General features: G+C 53.0%; 1 protein-coding gene across 2 annotated transcripts; it reads right to left on the bottom strand.

Annotated features, from left to right (window-relative positions):
* Positions 1-5,165: 5,165 nt before the first annotated feature.
* LOC307211702 (uncharacterized protein) lies at positions 5,166-13,833 on the bottom strand. Of its 2 annotated transcripts, XM_079968584.1 has the most exons (6): positions 13,386-13,833; positions 11,287-11,338; positions 11,102-11,177; positions 10,558-10,650; positions 7,412-7,655; positions 5,166-7,375 (listed from the first exon to the last, which is right to left on the bottom strand). In XM_079968584.1, the coding sequence occupies exons 1-6, from the start codon at positions 13,503-13,505 to the stop codon at positions 5,345-5,347; spliced, it is 2,616 nt and encodes an 871-aa protein (XP_079824710.1). In that variant the 5' UTR covers positions 13,506-13,833; the 3' UTR covers positions 5,166-5,344. The 2 variants fall into 2 exon arrangements, with proteins under 2 accessions (XP_079824710.1, XP_079824709.1); XM_079968583.1 differs by having other exon boundaries at positions 5,166-7,655; positions 13,386-13,832.
* Between the last annotated feature and the right edge of the window lie 5,761 nt (positions 13,834-19,594).

Raw genomic sequence — 19,594 nt, 5'->3', positions numbered from 1 at the left:
AGCATCCAATAAACATTAGATGGTCACCAGGGCTAGCTGGCTAAATTAGTCCCATTTGGGCCAGCGAGGAGACCAGGGGAGAATTAGCTGTGGGGTCTCAAAGCGGGTGAGGGAAGGGAATAAAAGATCAGACTGAATTCAAATTAAAGGCCAGGCAGAATAGCTCTGTCTTACAGGCCCGGCGGAAGGAGGTTAAATCCTGCAGGGTCCTGGTCTCATGGGACAGAGCATTCCACCAGGTTGGAGCCATCACTGAGAAGGCCCTGGCCCTGGTGGAGGATAGTCTGACTTCCTTAGGGCCCGGGACCTCTAAACTATGATTATCTATGGACCTTAAGGTCCTCTGCGGGGCAGACCAGGAGAGGCGGTCCCGTAAATACAAGGGCCCTAAGTCACAAAGGGCTTTAAAGGTCAAAACCAGCACCTTAAACCTGACCTGATACTCCACCAGGAGCCAGAGCAACTGGTAAAGCACTGGGTGAATGCGCTATTTTAATGATTTATTTTTTAAAAATATATATATATGCTGGCTGAACCCTTCGTTGCAATTAAAGGATTGTTTTTCCTTTTTTTATTTCACATAAATTATTGATGGTCATAATTAGAAATAAATGATCCCCAAGAAGTGCACAATAAAACAATTATAATAATGCAACAACAGAGTCCCATTTCTTCACATGCCCATGCATGGCACATCCCCGCAGAAAATCCAGAGCTACAATTCCCAGGAAGCTTAACAAACTACAGTAGCCATGAGCCTTTCAGAGGGGAAGAGAATCACATGCTTTAAATGTGAAAATACTGGGTTTCGAATCTGCTGGATGCACTTAATCTGACCCTGGTTGTTGGTTTTTTTTTTAAAAAAAAACCAACAATACCCTAAAACGAGCCCTAAAACGAGCATATATATGAGAAACAAACACCAGCAACAATAACAGAAATGAAGATACGATACTAATTCAGGCGTGCGAAATATCTTCAGTCCAGCAAGATCGGGAATGGGCTGTAACTAAGATGTCAAAATACCCTGGGTCAGCACACTTGCGGGTGTTTAGGGTGAGCTCAGGGTGGCAAAAGTGCCACTGACCTATGCCAGAGCCAGCAGGCTATAATGATTAGGTGACCTTGGGGGCCAGCTCTGGCCGGCCTCTCAGGCTGGCCGTCCTCACAGGGTTGTTGCCGGGATGAAAGGAGGAGAGGGAGAAACAGGTACACCTCTTTAGGTTCCTTGGAAGGAAAAGATGGGTTATAAATGCAAGGATTGTAGTGGAGTACAGTATTATTATTCAAAACAAAATAAAAAAAATTCCTTCCAGTAGCACCTTAAAGACCAACTAAGTTAAGAACTAACTTAGTTGGTCTTTAAGGTGCTACTGGAAGGAATTTTTTTATTTTGTTTTGACTATGGCAGACCAACACGGCTACCTATCTGTAACTAGTATTATTATTATTATTATTATTATTATTAGTGGGCATCTTTCCGAGCCATGCTCTGGCGAAGACCAAAACTGAACATCCTGGGATCCAAGCAAAAGCTGGGATGGCTTCTGTAATTCCAGGGTGTTTTCCTCAAATTGGGCAGCTGACAGGTCTGGGATGGGGGACTAGAGGGGAATATCCAGCCCATCACACACCCTGTAGTTGAACTGTGGAACTCCCTCCCACAAGAGGCGGTGATGGCCACCAACTTGGATGGCTTTAAAAGAGGAGTAAACAAATTCATGGAGGAGGAGAGGACTATTAAGGGCTACCAGCCACAGTCAAAAGCAGCAATGCTTCTGAATCCCAGTCACTGGAAACCGCAGAAGGAGAGAGTTCTTCTTGTGCTCAAATCCTGTTTGTAGGTTTCCCAAAAGGGGCGTCTGGTTGGCCACTTTGAGAACAGGATGCTGGTCTTTCTATGCCCCCCTCCCACCAACACCCCTGAAATAAAAAATTAAGGTCTTATATGTATAATCCTGCCAACCTAGCAGTTCGAAAGCACATCAAAGTGCAAGTAGATAAATAGGTACCACTCCAGTGGGAAGGAAAACTGTGTTTCCGTGCGCTGCTCTGGTTCACCAGAAGCAGCTTGGTCATGCTGGCCACATGACCCAGAAGCTGTACGCCAGCTCCCTCAGCCAGTAAAGCGAGATGAGCGCCGCAACCCCGGAGTCGGTCACAACTGGACCTAATGGTCAAGGGTCCCTTTACCTTTAAAGCACGGGTGTCAAACACAAGGCCCGCGGGCCGAATCCGGCCCACCAGACCTCGTCATGTGGCCCGTGTAGCCGCCGCCGGCCGCCAGCCTTCACCTTTTATTCTCGCTTTTTTTTTTTGACACAAGAAAGCCGCCTCTTCAGCACATGCGCGGCAGCCTACAAGCCAGAGAACGTCTGCCCTCTAGCGGCGCCGGCCGTTCTACACAGGAAACCTCCACTTTACATGCATTCAGGAAACCTCCACTTGTTTTTATATTGAGCGCATGCCATCCTGTGATGTGACAGATCCAACGGCTGTCTGAACCCTTCTCTCCTGTACTGTAAGTACATATGATGTATGTGGGGGGGGAGGGGGGTCTGCTTATTAGGGTGGGTCTGCTTATTATTCTGCTTAAAAGTTTGCTTAAAAGTCTGAGCGGTAAACTTTGGATATACTGACCACTTCCGTGTCACTTTACAGTGGTATAGGGACCATAAACTACAATCAAATGCAGTGACAATAATTTATGATAATAAAGAGTGGACACATAGTCCTACAGATACAACCGGCCCTTTGAGGGTGACCAAACTGAGATTTCACCCCTCCCATATCCAAGAATCTCCTGAAGAGTCTGCTGATTCTACAGAGAGGAGGAGCAATGTTCTGCTTTCTACTTAGTCAGTGAGTCAGTCAGTAAGTGTATCGGAGAGAGAGAGAGTGTGTTAGAGATCGTGTCTAGAGATAAGGTTGCTGCTAAGAGCAGCTGCAGACTCTCAGTGTAGCATTGATTTATGCTTAGATATTTTAGCTCTGTATATAGTTTTGTATCAGGGACACAGGTGGCGCTGTGGGTTAAAGCCTCAGCGCCTAGGACTTGCCGATCGAAAGGTCGGCAGTTCGAATCCCTGCGGCGGGGTGCGCTCCCGCTGCTCGGTCCCAGCGCCTGCCAACCTAGCAGTTCGAAAGCACCTCCGGGTGCAAGTAGATAAATAGGGACCGCTTACCAGCGGGAAGGTAAACAGCGTTTCCGTGTGCGGCTCTGGCTCGCCAGAGCAGCGATGTCACGCTGGCCACGTGACCCGGAAGTGTCTCCGGACAGCGCTGGCCCCTGGCCTCTTAAGTGAGATGGGCGCACAACCCCAGAGTCTGTCAAGACTGGCCCATACGGGCAGGGGTACCTTTACCTTTACCTTTTTATAGTTTTGTATCATAGTTGTAGCTATAGAATAAAAGGAAGATATTCTACAGAGCTGCTCTCCGAGTGGTTTATACTCTGCAAGACTCTGCAAAACTCTGCTGCGCAACGACTGTATTATTGGTCAAGTGAATCCGGTGCTCTCAGCTCTAAGCTGTGAGTCCACAGCACGGTGACCTGTCCCTGTGAGAAAGGTGGTCGCTGGCAGCGCTACCCAGCTCGCCTAGCCCAGTCGGGGTTGTAGTGCATGAGTCCAGTTGGTGCACTGGCTCAAGGGCGATGCTGACAGATGCGGCCCCTAATGAATTTGAGTTTGACACCCCTGCTTTAAAGGTAAAGGTACCCCTGCCCGTACGGGCCAATCGTGACCAACTCTAGGGTTGTGCGCTCATCTCACTTAAGAGGCCGGGAGCCAGCGCTGTCCGGAGACACTTCCAGGTCACGTGGCCAGCGTGACAAAGCTGCTCTGGCGAGCCAGCACCAGCGCAGCACACGGAAACGCCGTTTACCTTTACCTATGTATAATAAATGTTCATACATGTACCGAGCAAACACGTACATAAATATATAAACCACATGTCTGAAGCAGCACAGGAAAACAGCCATGAAGCCATTTTGGCTCCCAAACTGACCAAATGTTTTCTCTGCAAAGTCAAAGGAAAATGGAAAAGCATCCCCATTGTCACAAATCCTGTCTTAAGGGTATGTCTGTGTATGAAAAGGGTGAGTGTGCTGGTCCAGGGGCGAGGTCCAGGACCTGAGTCGAGGGTCGGCAGACAGTCCTCCATGGGCGAAGCGGGGTCCACAGCGGGGAGCCGGGCAAGAACAGGAACTCTGGAGGAACAGGACTGGGTGCTTGCTGAAACAGCTCTTCAACGACATTGCTCCCGCAACCTGGGACCGGGCTGACTGGCCTTTATCTTCTCTGAGGCCAGGGGTGGTCCCGGCCCCCAGGAGACCCGCTGGCCTTAAGACGAGCACTCCTCCTGGGAGAAACCAGTTCCCTTCGCCTCTCTGCCCTGAGCCTCTGCAGCTCAGGGGAGGCTGAAGGGTTACTGGACCCAGGGGAGGACTCACCTGTAGGCACTGAATCCTCAACCACCTCCGGAGCCAGAGTGGATTCACCTGGTGCCTGCTCCTGAGGATCCGGCACAGGTGCAGGCGCTTCAGAATCAAGGCCCTGCCCCAGCTCAGCCGGCCCTGGAGGTGGGGACTCCTGTGCAGGCTGGGATTCCTCCGGTTCAGCCTCTGAATCGGATTCCCAGGCCATCACAGTGAGCCTGTGACCTGGCTCAGGAACTAAGTATTTATCATTACAAAAGACTGGCCAGGCTCCCCAGGGTATCAATCAATCAATCAAGCATTAACAGGTACCCTGCCAAACGGGAGATAAACAATGCACTCAGATTTCTGTTGTAGACCGCCCTTTCTGTGATGTAGGTATGATGTTTCTGGGGGTGGTCTTGGACTCCAGGGCAGGCAATTTAAAATGTCTATATAAGGGTGGGCACACCTGGGTTCTGGGTCCTCCTCCTTCTCCTGCGTGTGGGGGAAACCCTGTTGCAACAGTTCAATAAAGGTCAGGCTTACGAGCTGCTTTGCTTCTCAATATTCTCTGCTTGGCCTCTGCTATTTCCTCCAACTGATGGAGAACCTACAAAGGACTCTATAAGGGCTCTTGTGTTCTCCATAAGGGAACAAGGGCAGATTTTTGTTTATTACACCCCCCACCCGCAAGCTCACAGAGAAAGTACAAATGCACCAGCAAGAGGATGGGGGTACAGAGATGTAAACGTCCAGCCAATTTATTTGCAGCCTGGAACGAAGCAACACAGACCAGCTGTGTCCCGCCTGTGGAGTAGGATAAGGAAAGCAAAGGTCCCTGCGGGAGAGTCCCTTCCCCAGCCCTCTGGCCACGGAGCCTTTTCTGCGCCAAGGCAAGCGGGCTGAGCGCCTTTGCTAAGGCCCTTAGGGTGCGCTGCTCCTGTGGGATTTCTGCTTGGACGAGGCCTTCTTGAATTGTACCGGGGAGGGTTGCCTGGACAATTTCTTCAGCGCCCCAGACTTTTGCGGGCTCCGTGGCGCCTTGGGCGTGCCGAGCTGCAGGGACACCCTCCGGGAACTTTGCCTGGGGCTGGGCTCCAAGGCATTTATATTTGTGAGCAGAGAGTCCTGCCTGTGGAGCAAGATCCCCTCGTGGTTCGGGGGCTTGGAGTCGTCGGGAGAGGACGAAGGGGACCACGGCCTCTCGGGGGACTTGGGCAAGGCAGGCGGGGAGCCCTGCCTCTTGGGGGATTTGACAGGTTTGCCTCGCACCTTCGCCCAGACATTCTTGATGCAGAGAAGCAGCCGCTTAAGGATGTTGGGGCGCTTCTTGGGGGGCACGGCAAGCACCGTGCTGGGGGCCGGCATTCGGAGTTCCGGCTCGGGCTTCATTTTCGGTGGCGGGACGGGTTTCGGGACGCTTCGGCCGTGGCTTTTAGGCCTCATGTCCAGCCTCTCTGCCGACTGCTGCCTGTGCAGGCGGACAACCTTCTCTGGGTCCCGAGGCTGGGGGGTGGCTGCCTTGTTCTTCCGCCGCTTGCCCTTGCTCCTGTCCAGCTTGGAGGGCAGCCCCTCTTTGCCTGGGCGCGTCCGGGAGGCGTCCGGCTTGCACACCAGCCCCCACTCGTTGGCCTCGGACCGCTTGATCTTCAGCAAGAAGCCCAGGCCCATGTGGACCTCGCCTTCGCGCACGCTCAGCCGGGGGTAGACCACCAGGGAAGGGCTGTACCGCGAGGGCGGGTGGGGGCAGTAGGGGGTGCAGCGGCCGCACAGCAGGCAGACGGGGTACTCCACGCACGGCCGGCCGCGCCCCTTCCCCAGCCCCTTGGCTAGGGCCTGGTGCAGGTCCTGCACAGCTTGGTCCTGGTCCAGCGACTCCACCAGCGCGTGGGCCAGGCACGGGGTCTTGCCGGACGGCACAGCAGGCTGGCACACCTCCTGCTGCAGCTTGGCCGGGCCCAGGGCCAAGCAGGGCATCTCCAGCTGCGCCTGGCACATGAATAACGGGTCCAGGACTGGCGGGCGGGTGGCGCTCATCGCGTCGCGGATTGCCAGAGGCCTGGGGGCTTCGGGTGCAGTGGCGTCGGCCCAGCTCAGGCGTCGCACCTTGCGGTCCAGGGTGGCACTAATCTCTATCTCCAGGGGCTTGGCCTTTGGGCTAGCGGCTCTGGCCTTCGGACTGGCAGCTCTGGCCTTCGGACTGGCAGCTCTGGCCTTCGGGCTGGCGGCTCTGGTCTCCTTGGGGTTGCTGTGGGGCCTCCGACTGCCCACGACATCCCTCTCCTTATCCTTGGGGGTGCCGGGTCTGCTCAGCTCCTTGGCCAGGGGGCTTTTGCCAGGACCGAAGAGGCCAAGTAGGGTCTCCAGGCCCTCCTTGGCAGCCTCGCTGCCCACCTCACCCACAGCCAGGTCCCGGAGGCTGCTGTGACTCATGGTCTTGCATACAAGGATGGGGGGAGTCAGTAGCTCTTCCCGGGGCGGCGTGGGGGGCCTGGGGCATGGGCTGCGCACGTGGAGGATCTTGGGCGGGCTCTGGCGGCCCGCCGGGTGGGGCAGAGGGGGCGTGCGGCTGCGCGACCTCTGACCTGTGGGCAGCTGCGGGCTGGCGGCCCACTGAGGGACCCCGCCTTTGGGAGCTTCGAGGCTGACCACCCAGGCCCTGCCTTTGGGGCTGGGGTCCCTGCGAGAGAGCATTGCCAGCACTGCGTCTTCTTCCTTCTGGCGCTGCTTGGTGTGGACGTGCCAGTTAAGCAGCTCTTGGGACTTGTAGTCCAGGAAGCCGATCCTGTTGGGCGGTTTTGGTGGGTGGGCTGGGCCGCTGGGGTGTTTGTTGGCGGGGTGCCAGGGAGGAGGGGTGCAGATGCGCCTGGTGGTGGAGTCCGAGCAGGGTGTGGTACTCCCCCATTGCCCCTGCAGCCGCTTCTGGTACAGGCTGGAATCCTGCTTGGGGCAGGGCTGGGGCTGGTGGTGGGGTTGGTGGTGGGGCTGGTGGTGGGGCTGGTGGCAGACCACCCTGGGGGGTTTGGGGAGATGAGCTGCTGGGGCTGCCGCTGCTTTGTGCAGGGAGGTAGGAGCCAGGGAGGGGGGCACTGCTGACCAGCTGTAGCAGGTGGTGTCAACTTCGACCTCTTCCTCCTCTACATCTCCTCCTCCTCCTCCTCCTCCTGAGGAATGGCCCCAGCTGCAGATGGAGGTGACAGACCCCATGGAGACATTGGACGGGGTCCGCGAGATCCTGGAGGGGGTCAGGTGGGAGAGGCAGAAAGGCAAAGGAGGTCAGAACAGGCATTTTTTTTGCTTCGTCTTGTTTGTCACCAGCAAAGGAATGTTAAGGTCTCAAATATAGAACAAATACAGTGGTACATCTCGTTGCAAATGGGGTCCATTCTGGAGCCCCGTTCGCAACATGAGCAGAATGCAACTCGCGTCTGGGCGGGTCACGATTCGCAGCTTCTGCGTATGCGTGTGACGTCATTTTGCGCGTCTGCGCATGCGTGAGCGGCGAAACCCGGAAGTAACCCTTTCCGGTACTTTCGAGTCGCTGCAGGACGCAACCTGAAAACGCTCAACCTGAAGCAAATGCAACATGAGGTATGACTGTACTCATAAATGCACACTTATCTAATTATATGAGCCATGTGTCTGAAATAGTAAGCCATTTTGACTTTCCCAATGACCTCAACTATTCCCCTGCAGGAAGGGAGGCAAATGGGGAAAGCCTTCCCATTATCTTTATACTTGCAAATCCTGTCTTAAAGGAGTATTTGTGTATGAATAGGGTGATCCTGTGACCTGGGCTCAGGAACTAAAGTATTAACCATCACAAAAGAATAGCCAGGCTGCCCAGTTAATGCAATCATTGACCATTATCAGGTATCCTGGCAAGCAGGCGTTCTGCTCTAGACCGCCTCCTCCTGTGATGTATGTATGATGTTTTGGGAGATGGTCTTGGACTACAGGGTGGGCAATTTCAGAAGTCTATATAAGAGCTTGCACACCATTGTTCTGGGTTCCTCCTCCCTTCTGCGTGTGGTGAGTAGGGAACCTGTTGCAACAGATCAATAAAGATCAGGCTTACTAGCTGCTTTGCTTCTCAATATTCTCTGGTTGGCCTCTGTTGTTTTCTCCTACCGACAGAGAACCTGCAAAAGGACTCTATACGGCAGGGGTCAGCAAACTTTTCCAGCAGGGGGCCAGTCCACTGTCCCTCAGACCTTGCGGGGGGCTGGACTATATTTGGGGGGGGGGGAGGGAAATGAACAAATTCCTATGCCCCATAAATAACCCAGAGATGCATTTTAAATAAAAGCACACATTTTACTCATGTGAAAACACCAGGCAGGCCCCACAAATAACCCAGAGATGCATTTTAAATAAAAGGACACATTCTATTCATGTAAAAACATGCTGATTCGTGGGCCAGATTTAGAAGGCGATAGGGCCAGATCCAGCCCCCGGGCGATGAGTTTGCCTACCCATGCTATATGGGCTCTAGAATACCCCATAAGGGAAAGGGAGCAGTTTTCTTAGAACAAGAAGAAAAACATTGTGAAAGAAAAGAGAAGGGTAAAAAGAAATAAACCCTTGCCCAGAGGGACAAAAGTGCAAAGATAATAAAATATTGTTATGAGTTGGCATTAGGCTGAAAGCCTTGGCATCCTTCTAATTCTCGGAATAGCCAGGCTAGCTTCCTGGTGAGGTAAAGGGAACTTAGATAGCTGAGCTGGTAGAGCACGAGGCTCTTCATCTCAGGGTTGTGGGTTAGAGTTCCATGTTAGGCAAAAGGTTCCTGCGTTCCACGGGGTTGGAATGGATGACCTTCGGGGTCCCTTCCCTGAGAGAAACAGAGCGGTGCTTGATTTCTGTTTGACTCCAAGGCTGTGGCTTGGCGAAGCAAGGCCCTTTGGGGATGTTAATGCTGTGAAGCCCTCCATCGTAGGCTCAGCTTGTATATATGTGCGAATAAACCATGTATCTGTGGTGTCTTTATGTGCATCATTTCCAAAAGGAAACATAGACCCTGTGCCTGCAACCCCTGGAAAACTGATCCGCTCAGTGCAACAGCAATGAGTCACGGGGTGTAGATAGGTTTGCCATATATCCGAATTTTCCTGAACATACCAGGAATTCTGCAGGCAGCAGTAGCATCTGGGTGAAAATTGGGGAAATGTCCAGGAAAAGCCAGGCATATGTCTGCTCATGTTGGCAATGCTGTTTTTGCCGTTTCCCCCTAAAAATGGCATTTTTAAAAAGCGATTTTGCCCAAAAGGCTCTGTCCAGATTTTCACTGTTTGAAATATTGCAGCCCTAGGTGTAGGGAGTGTGTGTATGACCTTAACAGTACTTAGCTTATGTTTTTGGTTGCTATTTTTCTAACATCGTTTATAAATGCCTTATTGATCTGCTATTCATATAATATGATTTTTGCTGTAATTGTGACACTGAGGTTATTTTTTTAGTTGCTGTTTCGTTAAGTGTTTTAGAGGTTGCAATTGTTTTATTGATGGTTTGTTAATTATTTTATATGATTTGTGCTATTTTTGTGCTGTTCCATTATGCTATTGATATTTAATCTTTGTAAGCTGCTTTGAGATGCACCTGAATAAAAAGTGCCATAGAAATAAAGGTAAAAAGGTAAAGGTACCCCTGCCCGTACGGGCCAGTCTTGACAGACTCTGGGGTTGTGCGCCCATCTCACTTAAGAGGCCAGGGGCCAGCGCTGTCCGGAGACACTTCCGGGTCACGTGGCCAGCGTGACATCGCTGCTCTGGCCAGAGCCAGAGCCAGAGCCGCACACGGAAACGCCGTTTACCTTCCCGCTGGTAAGCGGTCCCTATTTATCTACTTGTACCCGGAGGTGCTTTCGAACTGCTAGGTTGGCAGGCGCTGGGACCGAGCAGCGGGAGCGCACCCCGCCGCAGGGATTCGAACCGCCGACCTTTCGATCGGCAAGTCCTAGGCGCTGAGGCTTTAACCCACAGCGCCACCTGCGTCCCATAGAAATACAGTACATCAAATCAAATCAATAGAATCAAACTCCTCCAAATATTCACTTTGCAGATACTAAAGAGATATGAAAACAAAAGTTTTCTCCCCCTCAGACTGCAAGTGCATGGTGTTTTCTAGGATTTCCTTACGTGCCGCTGATGCGTTGCATTTGCCAGGCAAGATACTGGATGTTCTTGTCCAAGGTGTGCAGAGTGCGCTGCAAGCTCAGGGTCCCGCACGACCTAAGAAAAACCAGAGAAGCAGGGCAGCATAAGAACATAATAAGAGTGTCAGCAAACTTTTTCAGCAGGGGGCCGGTCCACTGTCCCTCAGACCTGGGTGGGGGGCCAGACTATATTTTGGGGGGGGAAATAATGAACGAATTCCTATTCCCCACAAATAGCCCAGAGATGCATTTTAAATAAAAGGACACATTCTACTCATGTAAAAACACGCTGATTCCCAGACCATCCGTGGGCCCGATTTGGAAGGCGATTGGGCCGGATCCGGCCCCTGGGCCTTAGTTTGCCTACCCATGGTCTAGATGACTCTCAGTGTCTACACTCCTTTGGGGAACTGGGACAGGTGATGCTGCCTGTCTGATTTTTCATAGAATCACAGAATTGTAGAGTTGGAAGGGACCCCCCGGGGTCATCCAGTCCAACCCCCTGCACTGCAGGAATCGAGGCTCACCTCTTTCCCGATTCTGTGCTTGTGTTCCATCTCACTTCCGTGTCTGTGCTGATGTCTCTTGCTCCTTCTAAAGGTGCTGCAAAGAAAGGCATGGGAAAGCCCGTGAACCGCGTGGCGGCGCAAACAGCAGAATCCCAGCTGCCACAGGGATGGGGCAGGAAGGTGGGAGGGCACCCGCTGCTTACTTATCCATGCTGCTGGGTGCTTGGTCTGCTTCTTCTTGAGACAAGGAGGAACCTGTCGAAGAACAGCAAGGCGAAAAGAGCAGAGCTGTAGGCAAAGCAGGGAGGTGACAACAGAAGCAGGGGAGGAAACGGCGAGCGGGACTGAATCCCTTTTGTGGTCTGCAGGGCCTGTCCAAGGCTTTTTGCCGCCTGAAGCAAAGTGCAAGGAGTTTCCTCCTCCCAGGCAGACGGCTGAATCTTATTTCAGCATCCTCCCTTACACCCCGAGGACAGCGGCCTGGTTCAGTGGGTGCACGGCAGGTTGCATGTCACACAGGCAGAGCTCTGTCCCACCCGATGGCCATCTATGGCCACTGCTTCACCCTGCCTCATGGTAGCGCCGGCCCCGTTAGTCTTGGTGTGTTTCAGGTTCCCCCAAGTTTGTTTTTCTTAAGAACATAAGAAGCACCTGCTGGATCTTCTTGCCCAGGATCCTGCTCTCACAGGGGCCACCCAGATCCCTCTATGGCAGCGGTTCTCAACCTGTGGGTCCCCAGATGTTGTTGGACTACAACTCCCATCATCCCTGAGCTCTGGCCTTGCTAGCTAAGGGTGATGGGGGTTGTAGTTCAACAACATCTGGGGACCCACAGGTTGAGAAAGGCTGCTCTATGGGAAACCCATAAGCAGGATCTGAGCTCAAGAGCGCCTTTGCTTCCTGTGGGTCCCAGCAGCTTGAATTCACAGGCCTTCCTGCCTTTAACAACAACAACAACAACAACAACAACAACAACATTTATTTATACCCCGCCCTCCCCGGCCAAGACCAGGCTCAGGGTGGCTAACACCTGATATAAAAACAAATTGATTGAAATACAACTTAAAAACAAAATTAAAATACAACTTTAAAACATTAAAATATTAAAATACAGCCTAATTTCAATGGAAACTCAACTCTGAATGTGGAGGCAGAGTAGAGCCATTGTGGCTGGGAGCTATCCATAGCCTCCTCCTCCATGAATTTGTCCAATCCTCTTGTAAAGAATTGGCCTCCACTGCTTCCTCTGAAAGCATCAGAACAGCACAGAGGGAGAGAGGAGGGGGGGTGTCATTTTGTCCGGCCAGGAGAAATGCCAGTGCAAAGAGAGCGCAAAGATGGATCTGTCCCTCTGCCTCCACTGTCAGAGGTGATCTGCATTTGAAAGCGCCTTGCAGCTAGGAATCACAAGTGAGGGGATGGCTAGTTTCATAGAAATGTAGAGTTGGGACACCCAAGGGTCCTCTAGTCCAACCCCCTGCGAGGCAGGAATCTCAGCTAAAAGCATCCATGACAGATGGCCATGGCCATTCAACCTCTGCTTAAAAACCTCCACCACAGGGGAGACAACTTGGGTCCCAGGTCATGACATCCCCTCCCCCAGCCTTGGAACCTGACTTCCAGTGGTACCGAAAATCAGCTTCCAAGATCTCGAGAGACCTCAGGCACCCACAGCCCCCCATAGTTGGTGCCCCTGGTCCATCACCTCCCGAGGGAGCTAAACATGTTTAGCCAGGAAAACTAAACTGTTTTTTTAGTCATATTTTCTATGAAGAAAGGTTTTAGCATTTAACATTTGGGACTTTTTTTAAAAGAAAAGGCACATAAGAGGTGCCAGAATAGTTTGCTAAAAGTTTTTAAAATTATGCACGGCATGGAGAAAGCAGAGGGAGAATCACAGAATCTTAAGAGTTGGAAGAGACCCAAAGGTCATCTATTCTAACCCCCCGCAATGCAGGAATCTTAGCTAAAGCTGAGCAGAGTCCACCAGTTCCACTGTCAAACAGCTCTTGCCATCAATAAGTCTCCCCAAATGTTTTGTCGGAATCTCCTTTCTTGCAACTTGAATTCTATCCCTCTCTCACAATGCTAGAACTCATGGAAACTCAACAACGCTGAATGTTGGAAGATTCAGGGCAGATAAAATGCAGCCCTCATTCATGCAGCATAGTTAAGACTGTGGAACTCTCTCCCACTTGAGGCAGTGAGTCCAGCAGCAACCAGTTGGTAGGCTATGCCGTTCTGGGTGCCAAGAACCAGATCCCCAGATCTCACCTGCGTCCAAAGGCTGAGCCTTACTTACCCAGGATATTCTCACGTTTTCGGCAGCCCAGTTACCGGCGAACAGCAACGAAAGCACCAGCAGCAGCAGCAACAGCAAATGGCAGCTATTTGGGATGGCATCCAGCAGGTTTGCCAGCATGGTCTTGGGGCAAGGCAGCTGCTCTGACCGGACTCCAGGCAGGGAGTTCACAGGGCCCCTTCTCCCGAGGTAACGCTTGCATCACAAATGTCTTCTGTAGTCCACCCTGGTTGGCTCAGGGCCTCTCTGTGATCAGTCAGCCAGCAGCAGAATGGGTGGCATTCATCCAGCCCTCTGAGCTGGGCTGGGCTGAGAGCCAACTAACTCCCAAGAGTGGCTCCTGCCCCACCGCTGAGGTTTCGATCCTGAAATGAGAGGACCTGAAACTCAAGTATGTTTGTGCTGTATATTGCAGACCCTCCAAGGCTCCCACTTTCCCAGATGGACAGAAGCCATCCCAGTTTCTGATCTGAACCTGGAATATCCCGCTTTTCCTTATCACATTCCTATTTTCACTAGAGAAATGTGGGAGGGTATGACATTGAAGGCGACCCGGAAACAACTCCCTGGTCCTGAATGGGGTAACTGTGCCCCTGAAGGACCAGGTATGCAGCCTGGGAGTCATTCTGGACTCACAGCTGTCCATGGAGGCGCAGGTTAATTCTGTGTCCAGGGCAGCTGTCTACCAGCTCCATCTGGTACACAGGATGAGACCCTCCCTGCCCGCAGACTGTCTCGCCAGTGTGGTGCATGCTCTAGTTATCTCCCGCTTGGACTACTGCAATGCGCTCTACGTGGGGCTACCTTTGAAGTTGACCCGGAAACTGCAACTAATCTAGAATGCAGCAGCCAGACTGGTGACTGGGAGCGGCCGCCGAGACCACATAACACCGGTCCTGAAAGACCTACACTGGCTCCCAGTACGTTTCCGAGCACAATTCAAAGTGTTGGTGCTGACTTTGAAAGCCCTAAACGGCCTCAGTCCAGTATATCTGAAGGAGCGTCTCCACCCCCATCGTTCAGCCCAGACATGGAGGTCTAGCGCCAAGGGCCTTCGGGCGGTTCCCTCCCTGTGAGAAGAGAGGCTACAGGAACCAGGCAGAGGGCCTTCTCGGTGGTGGCGCCCACGCAGTGGAACGCCCTCCCATCAGATATCAAAGGCGTAATCAACTATCTGACATTCAGAAGACGTCTGAAGGCAGCCGTTTAGGGAAGCTTTTAATAGCTGATGAATTATTTTATTTTAATATTTTGTTGGAAGCTGCCCAGAGAGGCTGGGGAAACCCAATCAGATGGGTGGAGTATAAATAATAAATTATCATCATCATCGTTGTCGTCATTGTACAGCTGGAGAAGGATCAGGAAAGGGCAACCAAAATGATCCAGGGGTGGAGCAACTCCTCTACGAAGTTGCAGCGTTTGGGGATTTTTAGTTAAGAGAAAAGGCAAGTGAGAGGTGACATGATAGAAGAATATAAAAGTATGTGTGGCCAGGGGTACAGCATGGGGGGAGGGCAGGGGAGCCTGAGCCCTGGCACACGGTTTTTTTTGGAGCAAACGATCCCCGTTCCATCCTGCCAGCTGTGCTGCGTCCCTCCCTGCACGGGCGGGCAAGGGCACCTAATGGCCCCGCTTGGCTCCAGCGGCCAGGCTTGAACCAGTGCGCAGGCTCTGTAAAACCTCTGCACCCCGTGGATCAGTGCCCAGCAGCGTTGGCAGTGAGGACTGGCCTGGCGCAGTGCCCTGGTCTGCGCCACCCCGTCTGGCGCATGCGCAGCTGATTACAGTGGTACCTCGGGTTACATACACTTCAGGTTACATACGCTTCAGGTTACAGACTCCGCTCACCCAGAAATAGTACCTCGGGTTAAGAACTTTGCATCAGGATGAGAACAGAAATCGTGCTCCGGCGGCAGTGGGAGGCCCCATTAACTGAAGTGGTGCTTCAGGTTAAGAACAGTTTCAGGTTAAGAACGGACCTCTGGAACGAATTAAGTACTTAACCCAAGGTACCACTGTAGTTGTCTACTTTCTTGACATCTGGTGGGAGGGCGTTCCACAGGGCGGGCACCACCACCGAGAAGGCCCTCTGCCTGGTTCCCTGCAACTTGGCTTCTTGCAGGGAGGGAACCGCCAGAAGGCCCTCGGAGCTGGACCTCAGTGTCCAGGCTGAACGATGGGGGTGGAGATGCTCCTTCAGGTATACTGGACCGAGGCCGTTTAGGGCTTTAAAGGTCAGCACCAACACTTTAGTCGAGGCCCTTTAGGCAGGGGTTCAGATCTCCTCCGTGGGGTAGAACGTGGTGCTGATAACACCAAGGTTGCATCTTCGATCCCTGTATGCATTGCAGCTGCGCTGCAGGGGCTGGACTAGAGAGGACTAGAGAGGATCCTCGGGGAAGAGAGTGACCACCACCCTGAGAAGGGAGCAAAAAAATCGCCCACTGTCAGGGGTTCAGGAGCAGAGGCACAGGGAGGAGAGGAGATGGAGAGCGAGGGGGAGGAATCCGAGGGGAGCGTAGGAGAAGAGGACAGTGGACCGAGGGATTCCATGAGCCTCTCCAGCGAATCGGAAGATTCACAGAAGGGGGCGCCAGTGGCCAGGGGTAGGGGGTTCCCAAGGGGAACGTCCCAGGAGCAAGGGGGCAGCAGGGACTCCCAGAGCAGCAGTTGGAAATCAGGACCAGCTTCCCCACCAGAGCAGAGTGGGGGGGGAAGAGTCCCAAGGATCGGGGCCAGTGCATTCCCCACCAGGGAGAGAAGATAAGGCAGGGCTGACCACGCCTCCATCAGAAAGTCGGACAACGGAGGAGAGGTCAGATCCGGCCAGTGTCCCGGAAGAGGGAAGCAGTGACCGAAGTAGTGTAACGGTTAGGAGAAAGGTCACTGGGCTGGCGCGAGAGGCAAGTTCAAATGTACAGGAGCGCCGGACAGCAGAGAATGAGGATTGGGAACTGGGTCCTAAAGCCCGCCGGAGGGAGGGGGAGGAGCTAAGCGACTCAGCGTCGGAAGAGTCCAGAAAGGGCAATGCCCCAGCGGGCAGGAGGACCCAGAGGAGGAGAGAGCAGCGGAAAAGGGGGAGCAGGGCTAGGATCTTAAACTGGTGTCATAGGGGAGGAGACTCAGACGGGACTTCGCCGGTCTAGGCTTTAAGACGTAGAGCTGCGTGCTACGGCTTTGAAATGGAAACTAATCCTCAATAAAGACTTTTGTACATAACGACAGCCTAGCGTTGGTCCTCTGTGAGCTGGGACCTAGAGGCAGCTCTGACACCCACGAATTCCAATGAGATTATTTGCAGGTAAATCCGGCAGCGATCCAGCGCTGGCTGGGGAGAGGAGATTTGTTTCTGAGTAAGCAAGCAGAGAAGCAACAGCGACCCTCTCTGAGATCATTTGGAAGGGATCTTCAAGGATCATCTACCCCAACCCAGTGGCGTAGCGTGGGGGGTGCAGGGGGGCCGGCTGAACCGGGCGCAACATCTGGGGGCGCGCTCGCTGCCTCCGGAGTTGCCAAAGAACCTCTGGCGCAGGCTGTAGCAGAGCCCCATGGCAGCAGCCCAGGCAGCAGCAAGAAGAAGCTGGCAGCGGCGGCAGGTTAGGGGTTAGGGAGCGCAAATTACTTGCCTTGCCCCGGGTTTAGGGGGCGCAAATTACTTGCCTTGCCCCGGGTTAGGGGGCGCAAATTACTTGTCTTGCCCCGTGTTTAGGGGGCGCAAATTACTTGCCTTGTCCCGGGTTAGGGGGCGCAAATTACTTGCCTTGCCCCGGGTTTAGGGGGCGCAAATTACTTGCCTTGCCCCGGGTTAGGGGGCGCAAATTACTTGCCTTGCCCCGGGTTTAGGGGGCGCAAATTACTTGCCTTGCCCCGGGTTTAGGGGGCGCAAATTACTTGCCTTGCCCCGGGTTTAGGGGGCGCAAATTACTTGCCTTGCCCCGGGTTAGGGGGCGCAAATTACTTGCCTTGCCCCGGGTTTAGGGGGCGCAAATTACTTGCCTTGCCCCGGGTTTAGGGGGCGCAAATTACTTGCCTTGCCCCGGGTTAGGGGGCGCAAATTACTTGTCTTGCCCCGTGTTTAGGGGGCGCAAATTACTTGCCTTGCCCCGGGTTAGGGGGCGCAAATTACTTGCCTTGCCCCGGGTTTAGGGGGCGCAAATTACTTGCCTTGCCCCGGGTTAGGGGGCGCAAATTACTTGCCTTGCCCCGGGTTTAGGGGGCGCAAATTACTTGCCTTGCCCCGGGTTTAGGGGGCGCAAATTACTTGCCTTGCCCCGGGTTAGGGGGCGCAAATTACTTGCCTTGCCCCGGGTTAGGGGGCGCAAATTACTTGCCTTGCCCCGGGTTAGGGGGCGCAAATTACTTGCCTTGCCCCGGGTTTAGGGGGCGCAAATTACTTGCCTTGCCCCGGGTTAGGGGGCGCAAATTACTTGCCTTGCCCCGGGTTTAGGGGGCGCAAATTACTTGCCTTGCCCCGGGTTTAGGGGGCGCAAATTACTTGCCTTGCCCCGGGTTAGGGGGCGCAAATTACTTGCCTTGCCCCGGGTTTAGGGGGCGCAAATTACTTGCCTTGCCCCGGGTTTAGGGGGCGCAAATTACTTGCCTTGCCCCGGGTTTAGGGGGCGCAAATTACTTGCCTTGCCCCGCGTTTAGGGGGTGCAAATTACTTGCCTTGCCCCGGGTTTAGGGGGCGCAAATTACTTGCCTTGCCCCGGGTTAGGGGGCGCAAATTACTTGCCTTGCCCCGGGTTTAGGGGGCGCAAATTACTTGCCTTGTCCCGGGTTTAGGGGGCGCAAATTACTTGCCTTGCCCCGGGTTAGGGGGCGCAAATTACTTGCCTTGCCCCGGGTTTAGGGGGCGCAAATTACTTGCCTTGTCCCGGGTTTAGGGGGCGCAAATTACTTGCCTTGCCCCGGGTTAGGGGGCGCAAATTACTTGCCTTGCCCCGGGTTTAGGGGGCGCAAATTACTTGCCTTGTCCCGGGTTTAGGGGGCGCAAATTACTTGCCTTGCCCCGGGTTAGGGGGCGCAAATTACTTGCCTTGCCCCGGGTTTAGGGGGCGCAAATTACTTGCCTTGCCCCAGGTTTAGGGGGCGCAAATTACTTGCCTTGCCCCGGGTTTGTTGTTGTTTAGTCGTTTAGTCGTGTCCGACTCTTCGTGAGCCCATGGACCAGAGCACGCCAGGCCCTCCTGTCTTCCACTGCTTCCCGCAGTTTGGTCAAACTCATGCTGGTAGCTTCGAGAACACTGTCCCAGCATCTCGTCCTCCTTGTGCCCTCCATCTTTCCCAACCTCAGGGTCTTTTTCAGGGAGTCTTCTCTTCTCATGAGGTGGCCAAAGTATTGGAGCCTCAGCTTCACGATCTGTCCTTCCAGTGAGCACTCAGGGCTGATTTCCTTAAGAATGGAGAGGTTTGATCTTCTTGCAGTCCATGGGACTCTCAAGAGTCTCCTCCAGCACCATAATTCAAAGGAATCAATTCTTCGGCGATCTGCCTTCTTTATGGTCCAGCTCTCGCTTCCATACATCACTACTGGGAAAACCATAGCTTTTACTATACGGACCTTTGTTGGCAAGGTGATGTCTCTACTTTTTAAGATGCTGTCTAGGTTTGTCATTGCTTTCCTCCCAAGAAGCAGACGTCTCTTAATTTCGTGACTGCTGTCACCATCTGCAGTGATCATGGAGCCCAAGAAAGTAAAATCTCTCACTGCCTCCATTTCTTCCCCTTCTATTTGCCAGGAGGTGATGGGACCAGTAGCCATGATCTTCGTTTTTTTGATGTTGAGCTTCAGACCATATTTTGCACTCTCCTCTTTCACCCTCAATAAAAGGTTCTTTAATTCCTCCTCACTTTCTGCCATCAAGGTTGTGTCATCTGCATATCTGAGGTTGTTGATATTTCTTCCGGCAATCTTAATTCCGGCTAGGGATTCATCCAGCCCAGCCTTTCGCATGATGAATTCTGCATATAAGTTAAATAAGCAGGGAGACAAAATGCAGCCTTGTCGTACTCCTTTCCCAATTTTGAACCAGTCAGTTGTTCCATATCCAGTTCTAACTGTAGCTTCTTGTCCCACATAGAGATTTCTCAGGAGACAGATGAGGTGATCAGGCACTCCCATTTCTTTAAGAACTTGCCATATTTGCCATGGTCGACACAGTCAAAGGCTTTTGCATAGTCAATGAAGCAGAAGTAGATGTCTTTCT

Source organism: Podarcis cretensis (assembly GCF_951804945.1).
Source record: "Podarcis cretensis genome assembly, chromosome: 3".
Taxonomy (NCBI): Eukaryota; Metazoa; Chordata; class Lepidosauria; order Squamata; family Lacertidae; genus Podarcis; species Podarcis cretensis.
The sequence above is the reverse complement of the archived record's forward strand: the minus strand, read 5'-3'. Positions and strand labels throughout refer to the sequence as shown.

What these genes read in the sequence shown, in the direction of transcription:
- LOC307211702 (XM_079968583.1), bottom strand. Translation starts at nt 13,505, where the DNA reads ATGCTGGCAAACCTGCTGGATGCCATCCCAAATAGCTGCCATTTGCTG. An exon ending in GCACCCAGCAGCATGGATAA is followed by an intron (nt 11,178 to 11,286) that starts GTAAGCAGCGGG and finishes CTTTCTTTGCAG; the next exon opens with CACCTTTAGAAGGAGCAAGA. An exon ending in ATGCAACGCATCAGCGGCAC is followed by an intron (nt 7,656 to 10,557) that starts GTAAGGAAATCC and finishes GACCCCCTCCAG; the next exon opens with GATCTCGCGGACCCCGTCCA.